At 37.4% G+C, this 24356-nt stretch overlaps 1 protein-coding gene and 1 pseudogene across 1 annotated transcript; one reads left to right on the top strand and one right to left on the bottom strand.

The window, feature by feature from the left end:
- The first annotated feature begins 610 nt into the window (after positions 1-610).
- On the top strand, positions 611-7329 carry LOC104222244 (TMV resistance protein N-like; annotated as a pseudogene).
- Positions 7330-14757: 7428 nt separating this feature from the next.
- LOC104215719 (auxin-responsive protein SAUR68-like) lies at positions 14758-15357 on the bottom strand. Its single transcript, XM_009765583.2, has 2 exons — positions 14929-15357; positions 14758-14790 (listed from the first exon to the last, which is right to left on the bottom strand). The coding sequence occupies exons 1-2, from the start codon at positions 15355-15357 to the stop codon at positions 14758-14760; spliced, it is 462 nt and encodes a 153-aa protein (XP_009763885.2).
- Positions 15358-24356: the final 8999 nt, after the last annotated feature.

Here is a 24356-nt window from a genome sequence, read left to right as displayed (position 1 = left end):
TGTGAGCCGTTGATCTGGGATTAAAAGGGAATCCGGACGGGTTATTTGAAAAGGGTCGTGGGTCGGGTAAATTAGGATTTGGGCTGGGTAATTGGGTTTAAAATTGGGACGCCTCCTTCTTTATATTGAAACAAGGAAAAATCCTTAATTAGTACAGTTGTCATAAATTGTTTACATATCCTAATCTACATCTTCAATCTCGGCAATTATTATATTTAAAAAAATTACCTTCGCTTAGTTGACAATAAAAGTCTTTTTTTGGAACGTGTCTATGACTTGTCACGCATTTTCTTATGTAAACCTATCTGCTAAAGACGGAATCAATAGGAAAAAGGATTGAAAAGTCGACCAGATAATTATTTTTTTATTTTTGGCAGAATGATATGTTTTGTACGATTTTGTCAAAACTTTATTATAAGTTACAACTGTCTTAACTTTAATAAATTGGGAATAAATCTGCGATTAAATTTTAGTTGTGGTCATCTAATTTTGTGTTCATTATATCCAAAAGTCACTTTTTCTATTTGGTTACGTAAAATTTATTCTATTTTGTTTTGATCATCTAAAAAACTGAGAAATATTTTGTTGGAAGAAGACTTTGTCAACCACCATAGAAATTAAGATAGGAAAAGAAAATTTGGCAGAGAAGAAAGAGAAGAAAGTATGATTGTGCTTTTGAGCAATAATTCAATTCAAGAGGTAGACGTTTTCTTTGTAGCTTCCCATCTCCTTCTATTAAAGTTCAAAGAAAACCCTCTCATACAAACTTTTCTTATTTGAAGTGCTAGTAGCTAGTTGTTTATTTCCTTCTCTCCTATTATATCACTTTATCTTTTACCACAACTACAATTTATCCACATACAGGTTTTTTACTTTTCAATTGAATCAATGGCATCATCTTCTGCTTATGCGAGTACTTCACAGTTTCCTCGGTGGAACTACAAAGTCTTTCTAAGTTTTAGAGGCGATGATACTCGAAGAACATTTATAGGTCACCTCTTCAAAGGCTTGGAAAATAGTGGAATATTCACGTTTCATGATGATAAAAGGCTAGAGCATGGTGCATCAATATCGGATGAACTCTTGAAAGCTATCGAACAGTCTCAAGTTGCCCTCGTCGTTTTCTCAAAGAATTATGCAACATCGAGGTGGTGCTTAGATGAGTTAGTGAAGATCATGGAATGCAAGGATCAATGTGGACAGACTGTCATACCAGTCTTCTATGATGTGGATCCATCACATGTTCGGAAACAGACGGAAAGCTTTGCTGAAGCCTTTGACAAACATGAAACAAGCTATAAGGATGATGATGAAGGAATGCAGAAGCTCCAAAGATGGAGGAATGCTCTAACTGCTGCCGCAAATCTAAAAGGATATGATGTCCGTGACGGGTGAGTTAAGAACACATAGTAATTTCTTACAATGAAAAAAAATGGAATACTACAAAGAGAGTTTGCTCAAGTGCTAAGGAATAATTTAGGTTGCGGGTTCAAGTTACTATAGTAGCAAAGTGAGGAGCTCAAAAGGAATAATTTTCCTTCAACTGCAGTTGCTTATGTGAAGAGTACATATTTTACTATAGAAAAAGAATCTATACCTCAAAAAATGAATTAAACAGAAAAGACATTAAATTAATTTATCATATTTACAAAATAAAAATTAAAAGGTGGAAGCTTAATTAATTTATTTTGTTAAGAATACTGCGTACACAATCTAACTTCATTGATTGTCATTTACACGTTAAAAATATTTTTATCTTTATTTTCCTGAAAAAAAGGAATGATGGTTGTTATATATGTCTCTATCAATAAGAAGGTATTGTTCTTGCACATATAACATTCTTGAAAAAAAGGAATGATGGTTGTTATATATGTCTCTATCAATAAGAAGGTATTGTTCCTATCAATATAATTAGAGAGAATAAAAAAAAAAACGTCTTAAGCTATTCACGTCTTGCTAGTACCCCAGAAGACACTATAGTTCCTATCACTTCAATTCCTCAATAACATTCTTGCACATATAATATTTTGATTGCTCCTTCAAGAGTTTGTTTTATGTGTGGTGTCTTTTAATCATCTCTATGTAAATTAACAATATTTAGTAGCTCAGTTTGTTGGTTATTTGCCCAGTTGATGAGAGTTCGATTCCTTGACTCTAGCAGCTCAATATTTAGTAGCTCAGTTCAATATTTAGTTTCTCTCCCTTTCCCCTACCCCTATGTAAACAAAAAATTAATTATGAAATGCGTACTAATACTTGGCTTTCTTACATTTATCTACAATTGATTTTTTTTTATTTTCGTAGGATTGAAGCGGAGAATATTCAGCAGATTGTCGACCAAATTTCCAAATTGTGCAATAGTGCTACTTTGTCTTCTTTGCGAGATATTGTGGGAATAGATACTCATCTGGAGAAATTAAAGTCCCTACTTAAGGTAGGAACCAATGATGTTCGGATCATATTGGGGATCTGGGGCATGGGCGGTCTAGGGAAGACGACAATAGCAAGAGCCATTTTTGACACTTTGTCTCATCAATTTGAAGCTGCTTGTTTCCTTGCTGATATTAAAGAAAATGAAAAACTGCATTCTTTGCAAAACACTCTTCTTTCTGAATTGTTAAGAAGAAAAGATGATTACGTCAATAATAAGCTTGATGGGAAGCGGATGATTCCAGACAGACTTTGCTCTAAGAAGGTGCTAATTGTGCTTGATGATATAGGTCATAAAGATCATTTAGAGTATTTAGCAGGTGATATTGGTTGGTTTGGTAATGGCAGCAGGGTTGTTGTAACAACTAGAGACAAGCATCTGATGGGGAAGGATGATGCAATATATGAAGTGACTGCATTACCTGATCATGAATCCATTCAATTATTTTATCAACATGCTTTTAGAAAAGAAGATCCAGATGAGTGTTTTAAGGAACTTTCATTGGACGTAGTAAATCATGCTAAAGGCCTTCCTTTAGCCCTCAAAGTGTGGGGTTCTTTGATGCATAACCTAGGCTTAACTGAATGGAAAAGTGCTATAGAGCACATGAAAGTTAATTCTAATTCGGAAATTGTTGAAAAGCTCAAAATCAGTTATGATGGATTGGAGCCCATCCAACAAGAGATGTTTCTAGATATAGCATGCTTCTTGCGAGGGGAAGAAAAAAATTACGCCATGCATGTTCTTGAGAGTTGTCATTCTGGAGTTGAATATGGATTGCGTGTCTTAATTAACAAATCTCTTGTGTCTATCTCTGAAAATGATCAAATTCAAATGCATGACTTAATACAGGATATGGGTAAATATATAGTGAATTTTAGAAAAGATCCTGAAGAACGTAGCAGGCTATGGCTCGCCGAGGAAGTCGAAGAAGTGATGAGCAACAATGGAGTAAGTAGCATAAGTGATGCAATAATATTTAATTTCTAATGTTTATATTCCAAAGACATATAGGACAGTCAATTCCAATTATTTGTTCATCTTGCTTCATATTTTGGTTGTTTATTTTAGTTAATAGGAAAAACAAAAGTAATATTAATTGCCTAATTAGTTTAAAAAATGATATTAATTGCCTAATTCGTTAAGTAGCCTCTTTAATTTATGTTGCCTAATTCGTTTTTCTTATATTTTTTTAGAGATTGATTAGTCTAGCTAGTAGCCACTTAATCTGTTTGATCCAATTTCATTCTTTGGATTAACTTGAAAATTTTATGACATTTTATTACATAATAACTCAATCAGAGATTCACTTTACCATTATTTATTTTATTATTTTAAAAAGTCACTACAATTTATTGGTATTGTTTCAATTACAGTTTCTTTCTATTACAACATGAAAAGCTTATAAACTTAACTCTAATGAACTTCTAAGAGAAATGTAATATTAGAAACAGAACTATAGAATTAATTGCAAAAAGTATTTCTCTGACATAACATCAGTATATCCTAATGATCTTCTTACCAGGGGACCATGGCAGTGGAAACAATTTGGCTTCATTGTAATTTTAGGACACTAAGCTTTAACAATGAGGCCATGAAACATATGAAAAGGCTTAAGATATTAAACATAAAGAGTTGGGCCTATAATGGTTCCAATATTAGCTATCATGGCTCCTTTGAGTATCTGTCCAACAACTTGCGTTGGTTAGTCTTGGATGGCTATCCTTGTGAAACATTGCCATCTACATTTGATCCCAAAATTCTTGTTAGCCTTAACCTCCGGGGCAGTTCACTGCATTATTTATGGATGGAAACAAAGGTATAATAGTTAAGTTTTATTTTACTTTTATTTTTCTTTCTAACTGTCTTTGTCTTTTAATTTAGTGATAATGAACAAATATTATTACTTTTGTCACGTATTATTTGAGGTACTTTGTATTTTTGCTAGAAATGTGATGCATGTCTTTAAATGAACAAAAATTATTAACTCCATAAGCTCAAATTAATGTATTTCCATCTCAAAAAAATTATTGTAATTTATATTATTTGGGGTTGTTCCCAGTATTGTTGTAAGATCTTTATGTCTTTTTTCTCAAAAAAATTATTGTAATTTATATTATTTCTCATAGTAAAATCAGATTCATATGAATTTCATCCTAGGGCTGTACATAGTGGGACGGAAGTAATACTTAATAGTAAAACAAAAGGAATGTATTGTGTATTACTATTTTCTTGAATGACATATATGCTTTCATACATTGCTTCCGGATTTAACATTTGGGTTTTCCCATTTTATATTACACTTTTTTAAAGAGAGAAACACTTTTCGCTTTGCTACAGTTTTTTTCAATCATGTTAAATTATAATTAACAATATTTTATTTATAATTTACTTTTATTCAGTTTCTTAACAAGTAATTTTTCATATATAAAAAATAAATTTCTAATTTCACACAAAAATAATGTGTTGGCCCTCATAAATCAAATGCTATCATTCATTTCTTTTCTTGTGATAAATACTTTTAGGAAAGCTAGCAATAAGATATTAAGAAAACAGAGGTCATTTGATGTCCAAAAATACAAATGAAACAAACAAGGTTTCTACATTCATAGATAGCCAAATATTTTATTATTGGAATCCAGTGGAGGAGCAAAATAGCTTCTTTTTTTCTTCTCTCTCTATCTCATTCTGTTTGTATTCTGAACAGCAATTGTCGTCTCTACAGACGCTAGATCTCAGATACTCTAAAAGCCTGGTGCAAACACCAGATTTCACGGGGATGCCAAATTTGGAGTATTTGAATCTGTCTTCGTGTTCTAATCTTGAAGAGGTTCACTATTCCCTGGGATGTTGCAACAAACTCATTCGGTTAAATTTGTGTTTTTGTAAAATACTTAAGAGGTTTCCATGTGTTAACGTGGAATCTCTTGAATATTTGGGTTTAGAATTTTGCTATAGGTTAGAGAAATTTCCAGAAATTCACGGGAGAATGAAGCCTGGGATACAGATTCACATGTCATCCTCTGGGTTAAGGGAACTGCCATCCTCTGTTTTTCAGTACCAAACTCATATTACCGAGCTAGATTTGAGTAATATGGAAAACCTTGTAGCTCTTCCAAGAAGCATCTGTAGGTTGAAAAGTTTGGTTAGTCTGAGTGTGAATTGCTCAAAACTGGAAAGCTTGCCAGAAGAGATAGGGGATTTAGACAACTTGGAGGAGCTTGATGCCAGTGCTACTCTAATTTCACGACTTCCGTCTACCATTGTACGCTTGAACAAACTTAAAGTCTTGAAGTTAGCTGGATGCTTCAGATACAATAGAGTGCACTTTGAGTTCCTTCTGGCTGAAGGATTACGCTCATTGGAACATCTGGATCTCAGTCGCTGCAACTTAACAGATGGAGAACTTCCGGAAGATATTGGATCCTTATCCTCTTTGAAAGAGTTGGAGCTCAGAGGAAATAATTTTTAGCATATTCCTCGAAGCATAGCCCAACTTGGTGCTCTTCGATCCTTAGACTTATCATATTGCAAGAGACTTACACAACTACCAGAATTTCCCCCTGAATTAAATAAATTGCGTGTAGATTATCTTATGGCTCTGAAATTTATCCATGATTTAGTAACAAAGAGGAAGAAACTACAGATGGTGATATTCGCACCACTGTATGATAAGGATGATGCAGACAATAATTCTATATATAATTTGTTTGCACATGCCCTGTTTCAGAAAATCTCTTCCTTGAGGCATGACATCTCTTCTTCAGATTCCTTGTCCGAAAATGTGTTTACCATTTGGCATCATGAGAAGAAGATCCCAAGTTGGTTCCACCATCAGGGAAGGGATAGTAGTCTATCAGTCAATTTGCCCGGAAATTGGTATATACCTGATAAATTCTTGGGATTTGCTGTATGTTACTGTGGCAGCTTAATTGACACCACAGCTCAATTGATTCCCGTATGTGATGACGGGGTGTCGTGCATGACCCAGAAACTTGCCTTATCAGAATGTGATACAGAATCATACAGCTATCGAGAACGGTATACACCAATTCATTTTTTCTTGGTACCTCTTGCTGTCTTATGGGATACATCTAAGGCAAATGGAAAAACACCAAATGACTATGGACTTATTAGGCTATCTTTTTCTGGAAAACAGAAGAAGTATGGACTTCGTTTGTTGTATAAAGAAGAACCTGAGGTTGAGGCCTTGTCACAAATGAGGGAAAATAACAATGAACCAACAGAACATTCCAATGTGATAAGGAGGAGCAGATCTGACATTAGTGAACACCATGACTCCGTGACGGATGAATCCAGTTGTTGTTACTGTCGCATACTGTAATAACATTAGAAACAAAGGTCACATTCCAATGAAAGTAAGTTGCAAGTTTGGAAGCCCTTTGCTCTAAAGCCGGTGGCATTGCCTATGAAGAGTATATGTTTCCTTTGTTTGTAGCAGAACAACTAAACTCTTGGCCTGAAAAAGAGATTCTCGAGAGAACTTACTTCGGTATGCAATAATCCATTCTTTTTAAATCTACATATATCTATACTATATACTGGTCTTATTAGTAAAGGTGACGTGACACCTCTCTTAGACCAGAATAGCAGTCGTGTGAAATGAAATCACATCTTCGTTTGCTGACAGGTAAAAACCAATTGCAGATGAATATTCGCGAAGCAAGAAAACTGTGCCAAAATGGATGGATGAAAGAAGCCTTGGAACTGTTCTTCCTTTGGGATGTAGAGCTCAACTAGTCTTGTATTCTCTCCATCAGAAACTGATTTTCACCTTTTCAAAATAATTTTCATCTTGAAAAATCCAGAAGTTTCTTACACACTACATAACTTTAAATATTGCTTGTCGTAATGATCATGCTATAACTTTAGAAATACACTTTCCATTTGCAATGTTTTCTAACTATGCATAGGGAAAACAGTTCCAGGTGCTTGCATTTCATCAGTTAGTTTTTGTGGGGTTCGGTAGGGCGACTCTTTGACGCATAATAGTTGCAACAAAACTCAGGCTGCTTCGAGTTTTGACTGACAAGTGCAGATGAAAAGCTTTTTTAAAAAGCATGTGTACATGTAAAAGAAAACTCACGTCGCGGCCAAAATACATAAAGAAAGGAGACTTTTTTCAAAGTGGTTAAGGTTGCTCAATTAGACTGAAAATCATTGCGTGGTTTGAATTCACAACAAAGAAAGAGAATACGAGGTATAGGAATTTGTCAACTCATCAGGCTCACGACCTAAAAGGCCATTTTATCGTCTACACAATTGATCAAAGGCGCTTTGTGATTCCCTTGGCTTACCTTTAAAATTAGGTCATTAGGCAACTTTTAAACATATATGAAGAAGAGTTTGGGCTACCAAGTAATGGCGCTATTACATTACCCTGTGATTCGGTCTTCATGGACCACATCATTTCACTGATCAAGAAACGCATAGCTGCCGGAGATCTTCAAGCGTTTTGATGTTTTGAGAGAACAGGGCCCACAAAGCAATGCTCCTATCGATTCGTTCATGTTGCTGTACTTCATCTTCTAATTTGCACCAAGAAAGTGGAAATCAGTAACTTCTTGTTTATTGAGTTGTCTCATTATTCAACCCATTTTTTAGTGGATAATATGGGTGGCTAATTATTTTCTTTTAACCATTTTGTCACCCCTAGTCTCAGATAATAATTTGCAAAAGGTATTAAACTAATCATTTTTTATACATTTGATTTCCAATATCCACCGATATATCCAATTAAAGATCAATTTCCTCTTATCCCCTTCGCCAAAAACTCTAATGTAATATGACTTTCACTTTCTTGGTGCAAAGAATAAGCTGAATAACAACACGAAGTGCTTGAGAGGAGCAATGCTTTGTGAAGATCTCCAGTGGCCACACCTTTCTTGATTAGTGAAATGATGCAATCCATGAACGCTGAATCACAAGGTAATTTAATAGGGCCGCCACTCGGTAGCCCAAACTCTTCTTCAGATATGCTTAAGAGTTGCCTAACGACCTCATTTTCAAGGTATGCCAAGGGAATGACAAATCGCCTTTGATCGATTGTATAGATTACAAAATGGCCCTTTTCAACTATATAGGATGAAGATGTACTACAACTATCTTCATCACTACCATTTTTGGAAATGAAATCCTTTTCCGCTGCATGGCTGCAAACTTCTGCCATCTCCTAGCCATTTTGATGAGTTTCTTGGCACTGATCATTGTCTTTTTTTTTTTTGGAAGATTGAAACAAGAAAGTAAACAAGAAATTTAGAGACTTTTTGAGGTTTGAATTGCTAATGCTTGTTCTGGATTGGTAATGAAAAGGCTCATGAAAGGGGGATTATATATTTATACAAGAAACTGGAGATGACTAATTATAATCTTTAGTTGGAGCTGAAGTTTTTGTTACTAATAAAAGGCAAAGCCATGTGCTGATGCTTGTTGATATGGGGCCTTAAATTTGTGGATGAAGCTAGTTTGAAAGGATGGATGACAACAGATTGGACCTATTAGGTATGATATCAGCTCATACCTAAATAATTTGAAGCCATTAAATGAAGAATAGCTTGTAGAAGGCAAAACCATGTGCTACTCCTTTCTTTGTCATGTACATAAGGGATCTTTTAAATTGTCATCTTCTCTAGTCCTATTCTGCTTTTGCTATAACAATTTTTTTTTGGAATTGAGTAACACTGTGGACAAATTTTACTCAAAAGATACATTAACAATAAGAAAACTGAACCAGTTTTTGGTTAATAGTATCAAAACAAACTAAGCGATTCAGCAACCAAAGAAATTAGTTGTTGCAGTTAATTCAGAAGTCTTTTTTCTTTACTTTTTTTCTTCATTTTGGTGGACGACTGTACTGGGAAGAAGGATAAAAAGATCATTTGTCACAAAATGGTGTAGTTTATGTGTAAGAAAATGAAGGATATTGATAAATAAAAAGATCATTTATCACAGTTTTTGTGGAGAAACAAAAACTGTGATATTAACCAGTGCAAAATACAGCTTAAAGTCTTCTATTTGAACTATTATGCTTCTTGACTTTTGTTTCCACCTTTGAACAAACTTTGCTTTTTAGCTTATTTGAAAAATTGGGTTGATGCAGCTTTTGACATAATATTCTTATGAATTAGGACTAGAAATTTGGATATTCTACATATTTAGAACCCTATTTTGGTAATTTATGCAGGATCTCGAGGCTATTTTGTGCTTACTGATTGTTCTGTGAATACCTTTGAGGCCAATCCCAAAATTGACTGTTGCGGAAGCCAAATGTATATAGTGTGAATAAGTCACAACTACTATACCAAAAATTATGACAGCCACCAAATAATAAATAAGACAATAAAGCAACAATAAAAGGAACACCAGAATTTACGAGGTTCGGCTAATTTTGCCTACTCCTCGGACACAACCAATATTTTATTCCACTCCAAAAATACAAGTGAAATAATACTAAAGAGAGAAGATACAAATGCCTTAAACAGATGAGAAGGCAAATGAGAGGTGTGTTTAAATCCTAAACATTAAGCCTTCTTTTATAGGGAAAATTTCCCAACCAAATGGCTAACCCACCGATGTGGGACTTTGCCAAATTCAACAAATCTCCACCTTGGCAAAATTCCACATCTTCAATCTTCTCTCAATAACAAATTTTGGTTGTGTCTTCATCTTCAATCTTCAGTGTTCAACAATGTTGATCAAATCCAAACAATGTTGAAACTTGACCGCAGTCACCACTTTTGTCAGCATATCAGCAGGATTCTCTGTAGTATGAATTTTCTTCATCGTGACTCCACCTTCTTCTATGATTTCTCGTACAAAATGATACCGAACATCAATGTGCTTCGTCCTTGCATGATAAACTTGGTTCTTCGCTAATTGAATAGCACTTTGACTATCACAAAAAATTGTGATACCTTTTTGTTCAACACCAAGCTCCTTTAGCAATCCTTGAAGCCAAATTGCCTCCTTCACAGCCTCTGTAATAGCCATGTACTCTGCCTCTGTTGTAGACAAAGCAACTGTTGACTGCAAAGTAGACTTCCAACTAACTGGTGCCTTTGCAAAAGTAAACACATAACCAGTAGTTGATCTTCGTTTGTCCAGATCACCCGCAAAATCTGAGTCACAATATCCAATTACAGACTGATTATCTTCCTGCTCAAAAACTAACCCGACATCTACAGTATTATGAATATACCGTAGAATCCACTTCACAGCTTGCCAATGCTCCTTCCCTGGATTGTGCATATATCTGCTAATAACTCCAACAGCTTGTGAAATGTCAGGCCTTGTGCAAACCATTGCATACATCAAGCTACCAACAACATTTGCGTATGGTACCTTTGACATATACTCTCGTTCAGCTTCATCCATTGGCGACATAGTAGTACTTAGCTTAAAATGGGGAGCAAGTGGAGTACTAACTGGCTTAGTCTTGTCATCTATGCCAAAACGTTGCCTCTCCAAATATTCCTTTTGAGATAAACAGAGTTTCTTTGAACGTCTATCTCTAATTATCTCCATGCCAAGAATTTTCTTTGCCTTACCTAGATCCTTCATCTCGAACTCCTTCTTCAGTTGAATCTTCAACTTATCAATTTCTTCCGAATTCTTGGAAGCTATCAACATATCATCAACATATAGGAGAAGATATACAAAGGAACCATCTTTAAGCTTGCGCAAATACACACAATGATCGTATTTGCTTCTCTTGTACCCTTGCCGCAACATAAACTCGTCAAATCGCTTGTACCATTGTCTAGAAGATTGTTTCAATCCGTACAATGATTTTTCAATTTTGCACACCATATTTTCTTTTCCAGCAACTTTGAATCCTTCTGGCTGAGTCATGTAGATTTCCTCCTCCAAGTTTCCATGTAAAAACGCAGTTTTTACATCCATCTGAACTAGTTCCAAATCCAATTGTGCTACCAAAGCCAACATAATTCTAATGGAGGAATGTTTTACAACTGGAGAAAATACTTCATTGTAATCAATTCCCTCCTTTTGAGCATATCCTTTGGCCACCAATCTTGCTTTGTAGCGAACATCTACTTGGTTAGGAAATCCTTCCTTCTTTGCAAATACCCATTTGCACCCAATTGCTTTCTTTCCCTTCGGGAGATTGGCCAATCTCCATGTATGATTCTGATGAAGGGACTGTATTTCATCATTCATGGCAATCCTCCACTTATCTTCTTCTGAACTTTGGACTGCGTCTTTATAAGTGGTAGGAACATCATCAGCTACAATTGAGGTTGCACAAGCAACTGTCTCTATGAGACGAACAGGTTTCGTTATTGTTCTTTTTGGCCTGCTGGTTGCTATTGATTCAAGTTGTTGTTGAGGTTCCTGAGTTGGAATCTCCTCTACTGGCTCTCCTTCCAGAGGGTAATCTTCATTTGTTTCCTCCTCTGCTTCTTGTGTAGGAAAAATAAATTTTCCCTCAAACTCCACCTGCTTAGAAACACCTTTATTTTGTTTGGTATCTTCTGTTACCTTATTTACCATAGCAGATTCATCAAAGGTAACATCCCTGCTGAGTATTACTTTCTTTGTCATAGGACACCATAAGCGATATCCTTTGACTCCAGAAGTAATTCCCATAAAAATAGCCTTCTTTGCCCTTGGATCCAATTTTGACTCTGCCACATGATAATATGCAGTTGAGCCAAACATGTGCAAAGAGTCATAATCTACAGCAGGCTTTCCATACCATTTTTCAAATGGTGTCTTGCCATCAATAGCAGCAGATGGTAGACGATTAATGAGGTGGCATGCATATGTAATTGCCTCAGCCCAAAATTCTTTGCCCAAGCCAGCATTGGACAACATACACCGTACCTTCTCCAGCAAGGTCCGGTTCATACGTTCTGCCACTCCATTCTGTTGTGGTGTATGTCTAACAGTGAAGTGTCGGACGATGCCATCATTTTCACAGACCTTATTGAAATGATCATTTTTGTATTCACCTCCATTGTCTGTGCGAATACACTTGATCCTCTTGCCTGTTTGATTCTCCACCATCGTCTTCCATTTGAGAAAAATTCCCAACACTTCATCTTTGCTCTTCATTGTATACACCCATACTCTTCGGGAAAAATCATCAACAAAGGTTACAAAATAGTGTTTCCCACCCAATGAAGGTGTTTTGGAAGGACCCCAAACATCAGAGTGTACATAATCCAAAATGCCTTTAGTATTATGGATCGCTGTACCAAATTTAACCCTTGTCTGTTTCCCTTTAACACAATGCTCACAAAACTCCAAGTTGCAAGCCTTGACTCCTTTTAACAATCCTTGATCTGATAGAGTTTTCAAGGATTTTCCTCCAGCATGTCCCAAGCGCATGTGCCATAGCTTGGTTGCTTCTGCCTCTTTGTCGTCACTGGATGTCACTGTCGCTGTCCCAATAACTGTACTGCCACGATAGCGGTACATATTATTATTCTTCCGATTAGCCTTCATTACCACTAGTGCACCGGAGCATACTCTCATCACTCCATTTTCTGCAATGATTTTGAACCCTTTTGATTCTAGGGCTCCCACAGAGATGAGATTCTTCTTCAAATCCGGTACATATCGAACATCTGTTAATGTTCTGATCATTCCATCATGGTTCCTTAATCGTATTGAACCAATGCCATATGAGGTAAGAGGGCTGTTATCCGCTGTGTGGACGACTCCATATTCTCCTTCTTGAAATTCCACGAACCAGTCCCTGTTGGGACACATATGATAGCTACAAGCCGAGTCCATCAACCATATGTCTGATGATGTTGATGACTCTGTTGTAACTAATGAGAAGTCTGAATCATCACAATCAGCTACATTTGAATCCATAATGGCCTTTCCATTGTTATGTTTGGCCTTATTCTTCAACTTCGGACAGTCTTTCTTCCAGTGCCCTTTTCTCGACAAAAGGCACATTCATCTTTGCTGGGTCTGGATCTTGACTTGGATCTTCCCTTCTTTGTCCTCATTTGACTTTGAGGACGACCCCTCACAAATAGTGCTTCTCCTTCTCCGCCCTTCTGTTTTTCTCGCTTTCTTTGTTCATAGCTGTACAAAGCCGAACAAACTTCTCTGAGAGAAACTTCGTCATTTCCATGGAGTAGAGTAGTTTCAAGGTGCTCGTACTCATCAGGAAGTGACGCCAACAACATCAAGGCCAAGTCACCATCATCATAAGTTGTATCCATATTTTGCAAATCTGTGACCAACTTATTGAAACTGGTGATATGTTCATTCATCGTGGTACCAGGAACATAGGTGAAGTGAAACAGTCTCTTCTTCATGTACAATTTATTTTGACTGTTTTTCTTCAAAAATTTATCCTCCAGTGCTTTCCATAATCTACTTGCAGAAGTTTCCTTTGTGTATGGATATTTCTGCTCTCTAGCAAGGTAGGATCGAATGGTACCGCAAGCAACACGATTGATAATTCTCCAATCTTCTTCTCCAATAGCATCTGGTCTCTTTTCTTCAATAGCAAGATCTAGCCCTTGTTGAAAAAGGACATCTAGAACCTCGCCTTGCCACATCCCAAAATGTCCGGACCCGTCAAATATTTCTACCGCAAATTTCGCATTTGACACAATTCTTGTCATAAGCGAAGATGCCAATGATGACGTATTGTTGACACTTGATGTAGATTCTTCTTGTTTATTGTCTCCCATCTTTGACACAAATATTATTTAATAGCTGACGACACAAATCAAGATTATTTCCTTTCTGGTGTGGAAGATCAGACTAAGCTGCAACCACAGAGCATACTAAGACAGAATCTTGACACAGTTACCAAGATAAATCTTTTCTGATGTGGAAGATCAGACTATGCTGCAACCACAGAGCATACTAAGACAGTACCTTGGCTCTGATACCAATTGTTGCGGAAGCCAAATGTATATAGTGTGAATAAGTCACAACTACTATACCAAAAATTATGACAGCCACCAAATAATAAATAAGACAATAAAGCAACAATAAAAGGAACACCAGAATTTACGAGGTTCGGCTAATTTTGCCTACTCCTCGGACACAACCAATATTTTATTCCACTCCAAAAATAAAAGTGAAATAATACTAAAGAGAGAAGATACAAATGCCTTAAACAGATGAGAAGGCAAATGAGAGGTGTGTTTAAATTCTAAACATTAAGCCTTCTTTTATAGTGAAAATTTCCCAACCAAATGGCTAACCCACCGATGTGGGACTTTGCCAAATTCAACAAAAGACAACATAAAATATGATCATACTTTGTATGTTATTCATTGGTTGCTATATATTCTCATTGGTAATGGAGTTCAATTTGCATTCATAGGACTACTAGAAAGCAACTGAAAGAAATCAGATATAATCACAAAGTTAAAGAGTGTTGACAAGAATATGGAGTTTTGATGAATAATTAGATGTTGAATGTTCTGTACACTTGTTGAATATCATGTATCCATTACAAAACATTAAGGTCAACAAACTAGTAATTCTGTGTTTCTTAGTTCTTGAAGGTATAAAGCTGATGAGCATCTACTAGAAGCAACTGATACAAGCAATGCATTCTGAAGATCGATATCTGCACCTTTTCTAATGAGTGATATGATGTAGTTCATGAATAGTGCATCACACGGTAATGTAATAGGCCCATCACTCGGAAGTCCAAACTCTTCTTCAGACATGTGCAATAGTTGTCTGATTACTTCGTGTTGAAGATAAGCCAAAGGAACCACAAATCGCTTTTGATCAGTTGTATACACCACAAAATGCCCTTTGCCAACTATAGAATAAGATGTACTACAACATTCTGCGTCATGGTTATTGGATCTTGGAAAAGAAATTCTCTTCCTCTGCTTGACCGCAAACTTCTGCCATTTCCTTGCTATCTTGATGATTTTGTTAGCACTGATCATGTTTATTTCTTCGGTTTATAGGAAAGAAAATATTGTTTGAGTTTTTAGAAGGTTTGGTTGAGTTCTATCTGCTTGATGATCAAAATGTTTTATGGAAGCAATTTATTTATAGCTGAGGCTAGAGTTATGACTTTTTCATTGTTGCTCTAGTTGTCAACCTGAGTCAGGTATTGAAGGCAAAATCATGTGCTGATGATTAATATGGGACCTTAGAAATTGTGGAAATGGCTGGTTGTCTTGTTTTAAGTAAAGAGGTTGATGCATTTATTGAATTATTTGTCAATATATCTTTAAACCAAGTGGTCCATGACTAAGTCATCAACTTCATCCATTCTTCTGGATTTTATTTTAAGGTTGCCATTTGTTCCAAATCATGAGAAGTAGTAGGGTCTAATGTTGTTGTTCAACAAAATGTATGGTCTGAATACTTTGACACTAGCAGAATGAGCAAAACCATGTGAAACTTCATGTATTGTTGTCCCTCAAATTTCTCTTCACCAAAAAACATTAAGTATGTAACTTGCCATTACCTTATATATATACTTATACACACAGCATTTGAGCAGAACACAAGTATCTAGACTAGACATTCGAAGAACTTTCATTTTCTGTGCAATTCTGAAAATTCTTGTTCTTTCTTTTCCTTCATCCTTTAGAGTTACATAATATTCCTTGAGACAATGGGTATCAAAGTGATACCATTTATCCAGGCTAATCGATTCTTAAAAAGGTCTTCAATATCAGAAGGTGTTCCAAAAGGACATTGCTCATATATGTAGGAGAGAGCCAGAAGAAGAGATTTGTTGTGCCAATATCATACCTGAGTCAGCCTTTATTTCAAGATTTGTTAGCTCAAGCTGAAGAAGAATTTGGCTTTGATCATCCTATGGGCGGTCTCACAATACCTTGCAATGAGAATGTGTTCGTTGATCTCACTTCCCGCTTGAGGATATTATGAATAGTACCATGGTGCGAATTCTTCTACACATGAGATTTTGTAAAGTAGGATTAGAACTGAGAAAGAGTAGATTGTAGAGAGAGGTCATTTTCATTGTATAGAACATTGCCAATGTGAATTTCTTTCATCACTGGGCGATGTATAGCCTCTTCTTTTATCATTCTTTTGTCACGACCCGGATTTCCCGCCCTCGAGAGTCGTGATGGCGCCTACTCGTGAAAGCTAGGCAAGCTAACCATTTGCACAAATTACCTTTTTCCCATTTTAAATCTTTAACAAGTGTGAATCAACATTTATAAATAGCGGAAATTTAAAGCAAGCAAAAGAAAACGATTAAAACATTTCAATAATTATCCAATACAACATCTTATGCAAAATCTACCCAGAACTGGTGTCATGCTTCACAGATAGTCTAGAATTACTACAAACAAGGTCTGAAAGATAGCTAATACACTGTTTCTGAAATAAGTATATAAAACAGAATGAAGGGATAGGGGGAGACGCCCTGCTGCTCCGGTATCTGCACACAGTGCAGAGTGTAGTATCAGCATAACTGACCCCATGTGCTGGTAAGTGTCTGGCCTAATCCCGACGAAGTAGTGACGAGGCTAGGACCAGACTACCAACTAAACCTGTGCAGTTATATTATATACAGCGAAAAATAAAATAGAAATAAATAATTAAAGATGGGAGGGGGACATGTTGTGGGGGAATATCATTTATCAATAGTAGTTCACAAGAAAAGCATAAAGACAATTTAGAATTCATAGAAAAAGAATAAGGAAATCGTAACCAACCAATAAACACTTTTATTATCTATTGTTGCGGTGCGCAACCCGATCCAAATCATAAAAATATTGTTGCGGCATGCAACCCGATACATATCATTTATTACTGTTGCAGTGTGCAACCCGATTCAAATATAATATTGTTGCGATGTGAAACTCGATCCAAATATAATATTGTTGCGACGTGCAATCCGATCCACATATACAGTTCAACACCAATCACATTGAGAGTCCCGGCAAGGGATCAATAAAGAAACAACACTATCCCAACAAGGAAATCAACATATAAGTAAATACGTTCCGGCTAATGAAAATCAGCTATAACCAAACTTGTTCCAACATCTAACTTCTTCAACTAGCACCAATACTCAATCATAAGTAATTACCACGAGAATAATCATAATCCTTGCACAACATAGAGAATCAACAACTTAGGCATTCGTAGTATTTGTTAAGATTACAACAATTTCATTTTAGGACTCACGGTCATGCTTGACACCAACGTATAGATAATCATCACCATGCATATACGTCATACTCAACAAGTAACACGTAGCAAATAGGACACAACTCCTAATCCCTCAAGCTAAGGCTAGACCAAACACTTACCTCGAACTTCCACGGCCAACTCAAACCTCAAACACCGCTTTTCCTTTTGAATTTGGCTCCAAATCAATTGTATCTAGACATAATCGACTTAATAACATCAATAAATGCTAAACAATTCAATTCCAATGCTTAATTATAGATTCATATCATTCTTCCCAAAAAGTCAAAAATCGACCCCAGGCCCACTTGGTCAAAACATGAGGTTCAGACCAAAACACGATCACCCATTCACCCACGAGTCCGAACATGTAATTAGTTTCAAAATCTGACCCCAAAACGAGGTCTAAATTCCAATTATACAAAAGTCTAACTCTACCCAAATCCCTAATTTTCTACTCTTAAGAACATGATTTAGGCCTAGAAATCTAATGGGTGTTAATGAAAATTGAAGAAAATGAGTCTAAGATTGCATATCTATGAATTTGTGGTTAAGTTCTCTTTCAAAAACCGCCCATTTTGGAATTTGGAAGAAGAAGTTATGAATTTTGGGTTAAATCCCGTGTGTTATGTTAATGTTTAAAAGAGCTGGGCGACAGTGTTCATCGCATTCACGAGAACACTGTTGCGATCGCGAAGAGCTGCCAAATCATGGACTTACCCGATAGCGGGTCCTCCTACGCATTCGCGAAGGGTTGGCCCCCCTGACCTTCGCGTTCGCGGGCCTGTGCACGCGTTCGATTAGAAGAACAATCACCTCCCGGTCTAGCCCCTCATCTACACTACGCGTTCACGGGAAATGGGTCGCGTAGAGCAACCCTCCAGTGCTCCGCGTTCGCGTCCCTTACTTCGCGTTCGCATTGAACAAATCCACCCCTACCCAATTTTCCCTTTCACGATCGCATGATAGGCTTCGCGATCGCGAAGCATTGAATACATGTGCATCAGAAATAGTAGTTCTGCAATTTTTCATAAGTTCGAAAACCTTCCGAAACCTATCTGAAACCCACCCGAGCCCCCGACGCTCGAAACGAAACATGTACACTATCTCAAAAACACCCTACGGACTTATTCGTGCAATCAAATCGTTAAAATAACATCAACAACTATGAATTTAGCATCAAAATCATGAAATCACTTAAGAACTTCAAATTTTTCAATTTTCTCAAATACGGTCCGATTCACGTCCTTTCAAGTCCGCTTCTTACCAAATTTCATAGACTCGACTTAAACCACATATAAGAGACCCGTACCGAGCTCTGGAACCAGAATACGGGCCCGATACCATAAAATTTTAAACACATTTCATTTCCAAAACTCATAAATAATTTCAGAAAATAATTTTCTTTAAAAATTTATATCTCGGGCTTGGGACCTTGAAATTCGATTCCGGGCATACGTCCAAGTCATATATTTTCCTACGGACCCTCCGGAGCCATCAAATCATGGGTTCGGGTCCATTTACCCAAAATATTGACCGAAGTCAACTTAAATTCTTTTAAAACCAAAATTCATTATTATTCACAGATTTTCACATAATGGCTTTCCGGCTAAGCGCCCGGATTGTTCACGCAAATTGAGGTAATGCTGAAAGAGGTTTTTAAGGCCTCGGAATGCAGAATTTATTTCTAAAACAAGTGATGACCTTTTGGGTTATCACATTCTCCACCTCTAAAACAACCGTTCATCCTCGAACGGACATAAGAAGGAAGTACATGAGTCGGGGATAAGATGGGGATAACGGCTACGCATATCGGACTCGGACTCGGACTCCCAGGTCGATGCCTCAGCAGGCTGACCTCTCCACTGAACACGAACAGAAGGAAAACTCTTCGATATCAACTGACGAACCTGCCGGTCTAGAATAACTACCGGCTCTTCCTCGTAGGATAAGTCCTCGTCCAACTGGACAGTGCTGAAATCTAACACGTGGGATAGATCGTCGTGATACTTCCTAAGCATGGACACATGAAACACTGGGTGCATGGCTGATAAACTCGGCGGCAATGCAAGTCTGTAAGCCACCTCTCATACTTGATCAAGAATCTCAAACGGGCCAATGAATCTAGGGCTAAGCTTGCCCTTCTTCCCAAATCTCATCATGCCCTTCATAGGCAACACTCGAAGCAATACTCGTTCATCGACCATGAAAGCCAAATCACGAACCTTACAGTCGACATAATTCTTTTGCATAGACTAAGTTGTACGAAGCCTATCCTAAATAATCCTGACCTTGTCCAAGGCATCCTGTACTAGATCTATACCCAACAACCGAGCCTCTCCCGCCTCAAACCATACAATTGGAGACCGACACCGCCTACCATACAAAGCCTCATAAGGAGCCATCTGTATACTCGACTAGTAGCTGTTGTTGTAGGCAAACTCTGCTAAAGGCAAAACTGATCCCACGAGCCTCAAAAGTCAATGAGACAAGCTCGGAGCATATCCTCCAAAATTTGAATAGTTCGCTCGGACTGCCCGTCTGTCTGCAAATGAAACAATGTGCTCAACTCAACCCGTGTGCCCAACTCTCACTGAATTGCTCTCCAGAAATGTGAGGTAAACTGCGTACCTTGATCCGAAATGATAGACACAGGCACACCATGACGACAATCAATCTCCCGGATATAGATCTCAGCTAATCTCTTGGAAGAATAGGAGATTGCCATAGGAATGAAATGTGTTAACTTGGTCAGTCTATCAACAATAACCCACACTGCATTAAACTCCTCTAAGTCTGTAGGAGTCCAACAACAATGTCCATAGTGATACGCTCCAACTTCCTCAGGAATCTCAATCCTCTTGTCACACCCCAACCTTGGGAGGTGTGGCTGGCACCCGATGCCCGAAGGCCCGAGCGAACCAACCATGAGATATGATCTGAAATATAATAACCTGCAGGCAGAAGAGCCCCACACGACATATAATATATATATATATAAAACTAGGCCAACAAGGCTGCAACAACAGTATAACATCTATCCAGAAGGCCAATAGGGCGATATGAAATATATATATATATATATATATATAATGACCGCTAGTCTGCAAGCCTCTGAGAGTGTAAGACAATCTCAAAAGGGAGGGACAAAGCCCCCGACATGCCCAAAACCACACATATACATCTATAATAGTACCTATGGACTCAAAGTCAGCAACTCCGAAGAAGTGGAGTGTGAAACCCAACGTTAATCCTGGGGGTCCTACTAAGGAGGCACGCCGCTCTATCTATCCAAACCTGTGGGCATGAACACAGCGCATAAAAATGTGTCAGTACGAAATATGTACTGAATATGTAGGGCGACAAGTGTAACATGAAAAATGTAATTAACAAGAGAATAGATATAAAGACAATTTGAATTCTAAAACTAGCCTCGGTAGGAAACTAAAATTCAACATGGATATAAATGTATGCTCGTGAAATCGTCGTTCACTATCGCTACTTATAATATATCACATTATATAATAATAAATCCCTCTGTGGGGCTATAATATCCATAACATATCCGGCCATAATAAAGGCTCGGTAGAATCGTACCCGGCCACGTAAAGCTCGGTAATCCCAACTGATCAGTGGTTACACAATAAGTGTCATACCTGGCCGTCTATAGTGCGGCTCGGTAATGAAAGTAAATACATACATATATTAAATCATGAATTATATAAGTGCAATGCGAATCTAACCTTAAAAGGCATATTCTAAGAATAGTCGAAGTGGCTTATCATCATTATTCCTCAACTATCATGGTTGTTGCTAAAATATATAATTTTTCAACTACGAGCCAACAAGTACTAAGAACATGAGAGTTATGTATTATGAATACCTTTGAAGTAAGTGTTCCTTATTCATGATTTATATGAATGTCGAAATGAGAACGAGTAAAAAGGCTCTAGTTCTTTTTAAGCAAGGAACAAGGAAATCCGAGAATTCATAGATATCCTCTAGAGTAAGCAATCTATGAGAAAGGATCAGGTCTAAGCATCTTTATAAGTTGAAGGTGAAATAACTCGAATCCGACGAGACAATTCGATAAACGTTTATTCGAATTCTAGTCATGTCGAAAAGTATAGCGAAAGCCCTACATACCTTGTCGATGGAGTTATATACTGTTTCCAAGACCTCAAAAGCCTTAGGAATGATTTCCTACATAATACAAACCATTCAAAATCAAATTCAAGCTCATAGCTTATATAATTCTTCATTTAGACATTTACGCGAACAACTTGTGGCCATGAATTTGTACACCCTTTTGTAGTTTAATTTCCCCCCAACACACCACCAAATTTTACTTTACTACATCTCCTCATCGACACGATTCCATCCATGTCTTCATAGATTCAAACAACACAATAAAACCATATAGAATAGCCCCAACAATCAAGCCATATTAAGAGAGGTTTCTTAAAATAAATCAAGAACATTTCTATAGAGGTTTCAACTATTTCTTAAGAATTCTTATGGTAGAAGTTTACAAAGATCAAAGAGGAAGTTAAATCATACCTTATGTGACCAGAATTACTCAAAATTCAAAATTACTTCAAGGCGGAGTCTTGCTATGAAAAGTGAAACACCGAAGAATTCACGATTCCGAAGCTACCATGGTGTTCTCTATCTTGAGGATGACTAAATTGTTGTTATGATTGGCTAGATGGATGGGAGGAGTTTGAGATGAAATCCCTAGGTTTTAGGTTCTATTTTGGAGAGGATAAAACGTAGGGGTTTCAGTTTTAAAGAATGACTTAAATAAAAAAAATTAACTAAACCCGACTAAGCACACTGTTCACAAAAAGGTTAATATCTCTCTACTCCAAAGTCGTATTAATAAACGATTTGTTGATTTGGAAACTAGACTCATAGACCTTCGATTCGGTAGGTAGAACACACCATAACTCCCAGTATATTGAGAGAAAAGCTCATAAACATTTTATCCAAAGTGAAATTTAAATCCCGTAACTTGCGGCGATCTTTGTCGAAGTTTTAATTACAACTCAAATGACTTCCAATATTAACGTATAACTATCACATCATTTAAATATCTCATAGAAATTATCTTCCTATCGAATTAGCCAATTTACAACATGATAACGCCGAATACACAAGGTGTAACACTTCTGGAACAAACCATCGGGCCTCTGATGCTCGTACTTAACTCACTGACAGTTCAAACACCGAGCCACATATGCAACAATGTTCTTCTTCATTCTCCTCCACCAATAATGCTGCCGCAAATCCTGATACATCTTAGCAGCGTCCGGATGAATAGAGTATCGGAAACTATGGGCCTCCTCTAAAATCAACTCTCGGAGTCCATCCACATTAGGCACACAAACTCAACCCTGCAATCTCAAAACTCCATAATCTCCTAAGGTAACCTGCTTGGCACCTCCGTGCAGCACCGTGTCTCTAAGGACACACAAATGAGGATCATCAAATTGCCGATCTCGGATATGCTCCAATAATGAAGAACGAGCGACTGTGCAAGCTAACACTCGATTGGGCTCAGAAACATCCAACCTCACGAACTGATTGGAAAAAGCCTGAACATCCAGATCAAGCGGCCTCTCACCGACCAAAATATAAGCAAGACTACCCATACTAGCTGACTTTCTACTCAAAGCATCGGCCACCACATTGGCCTTTCCCGGATGATATAAGATGGTGATATCATAGTCTTTCAACAGCTCCAACCACCTTCTCTGTCACAAGTTTAGCTCCTTCTGCTTGAACAAGTACTGCAGACTCTTGTGATCCATGAACACCTCACATGCCACGCCATATAGATAATGCCTCCAAATCTTTAACACGTGAACAATGACTGCCAACTCCAAATCATGAACCGGATAGTTCTTCTCATGAATCTTCAACTGCCGCAAGGCATAGGCAATGAACTTTCCATCCTGCATCAACACTGTACCAAGTCCAATACGAGATGCATCACAATAAACTATGTAAGGCCCTGAACCTATAGGCAAAACCAACACCAGTGCCGTAGTCAAAGTTGTCTTAAGCTTCTAAAATCTCTCCTCACACTCGTCTGACCACCTGCACTGGGCACCCTTCTAGGTCAACCTAGTCATTGGGGCTGCAATAGACGAAAACCCCTCCACAAACCGATGATAATAGCCTGCAAACCCAAGAAACTCCAGATCTCTATAGCTGATGCGGGTCTAGGCCAATTTTTAACTGCCTCTATCTTCTTCGGATCAACCTGAATACCCTATATTGATACAACATGACCCAAGAATGCAGCTGAACTCAACCAAAACTCACACTTCAAAAACTTGGCATACAACTGACTATCCCTCAAGTCTGAAGAACCACTCTAAGATGCTGCTCGTGCTCCTCCCAACTGCGGGAATAGATCAAAATATCATTAATGAAGACTGTCACGAACGAATCCAAGTAAGGCTTGAACACTCGGTTAATCAAATCCATAAAAGCTGCTGGGGCATTTGTCAACCCGAATGACATCACAAAGAACTCATAATGCCTGCACCGAGTGCGGAAAGTTGTCTTAGGGAAATCGTATGCCCTAATCCTCAACTGATGGTAGCCAGATCTCAAGTCAATCTTCAAAAATACCTTGACACCCTAAAGATGATCAAACAAATCATCAATCCTCGGCAATGGATACTTATTCTTGATTGTAACCTTGTTCAACTGCTGGTAATCTATACACATTCGCATTGATCCATCCTTCTTCTTA

The sequence above is a fragment of the Nicotiana sylvestris genome, chromosome 5, assembly GCF_000393655.2.
Source record: "Nicotiana sylvestris chromosome 5, ASM39365v2, whole genome shotgun sequence".
Classification (NCBI taxonomy): domain Eukaryota; kingdom Viridiplantae; phylum Streptophyta; class Magnoliopsida; order Solanales; family Solanaceae; genus Nicotiana; species Nicotiana sylvestris.
This window is presented reverse-complemented; position numbering and strand designations above follow the sequence as displayed.

What these genes read in the sequence shown, in the direction of transcription:
- LOC104215719 (XM_009765583.2), bottom strand. Translation starts at nt 15,357, where the DNA reads ATGATCAGTGCTAACAAAATCATCAAGATAGCAAGGAAATGGCAGAAG. An exon ending in TAAGAAACACAGAATTACTA is followed by an intron (nt 14,791 to 14,928) that starts GTTTGTTGACCT and finishes GATTTCTTTCAG; the next exon opens with TTGCTTTCTAGTAGTCCTAT.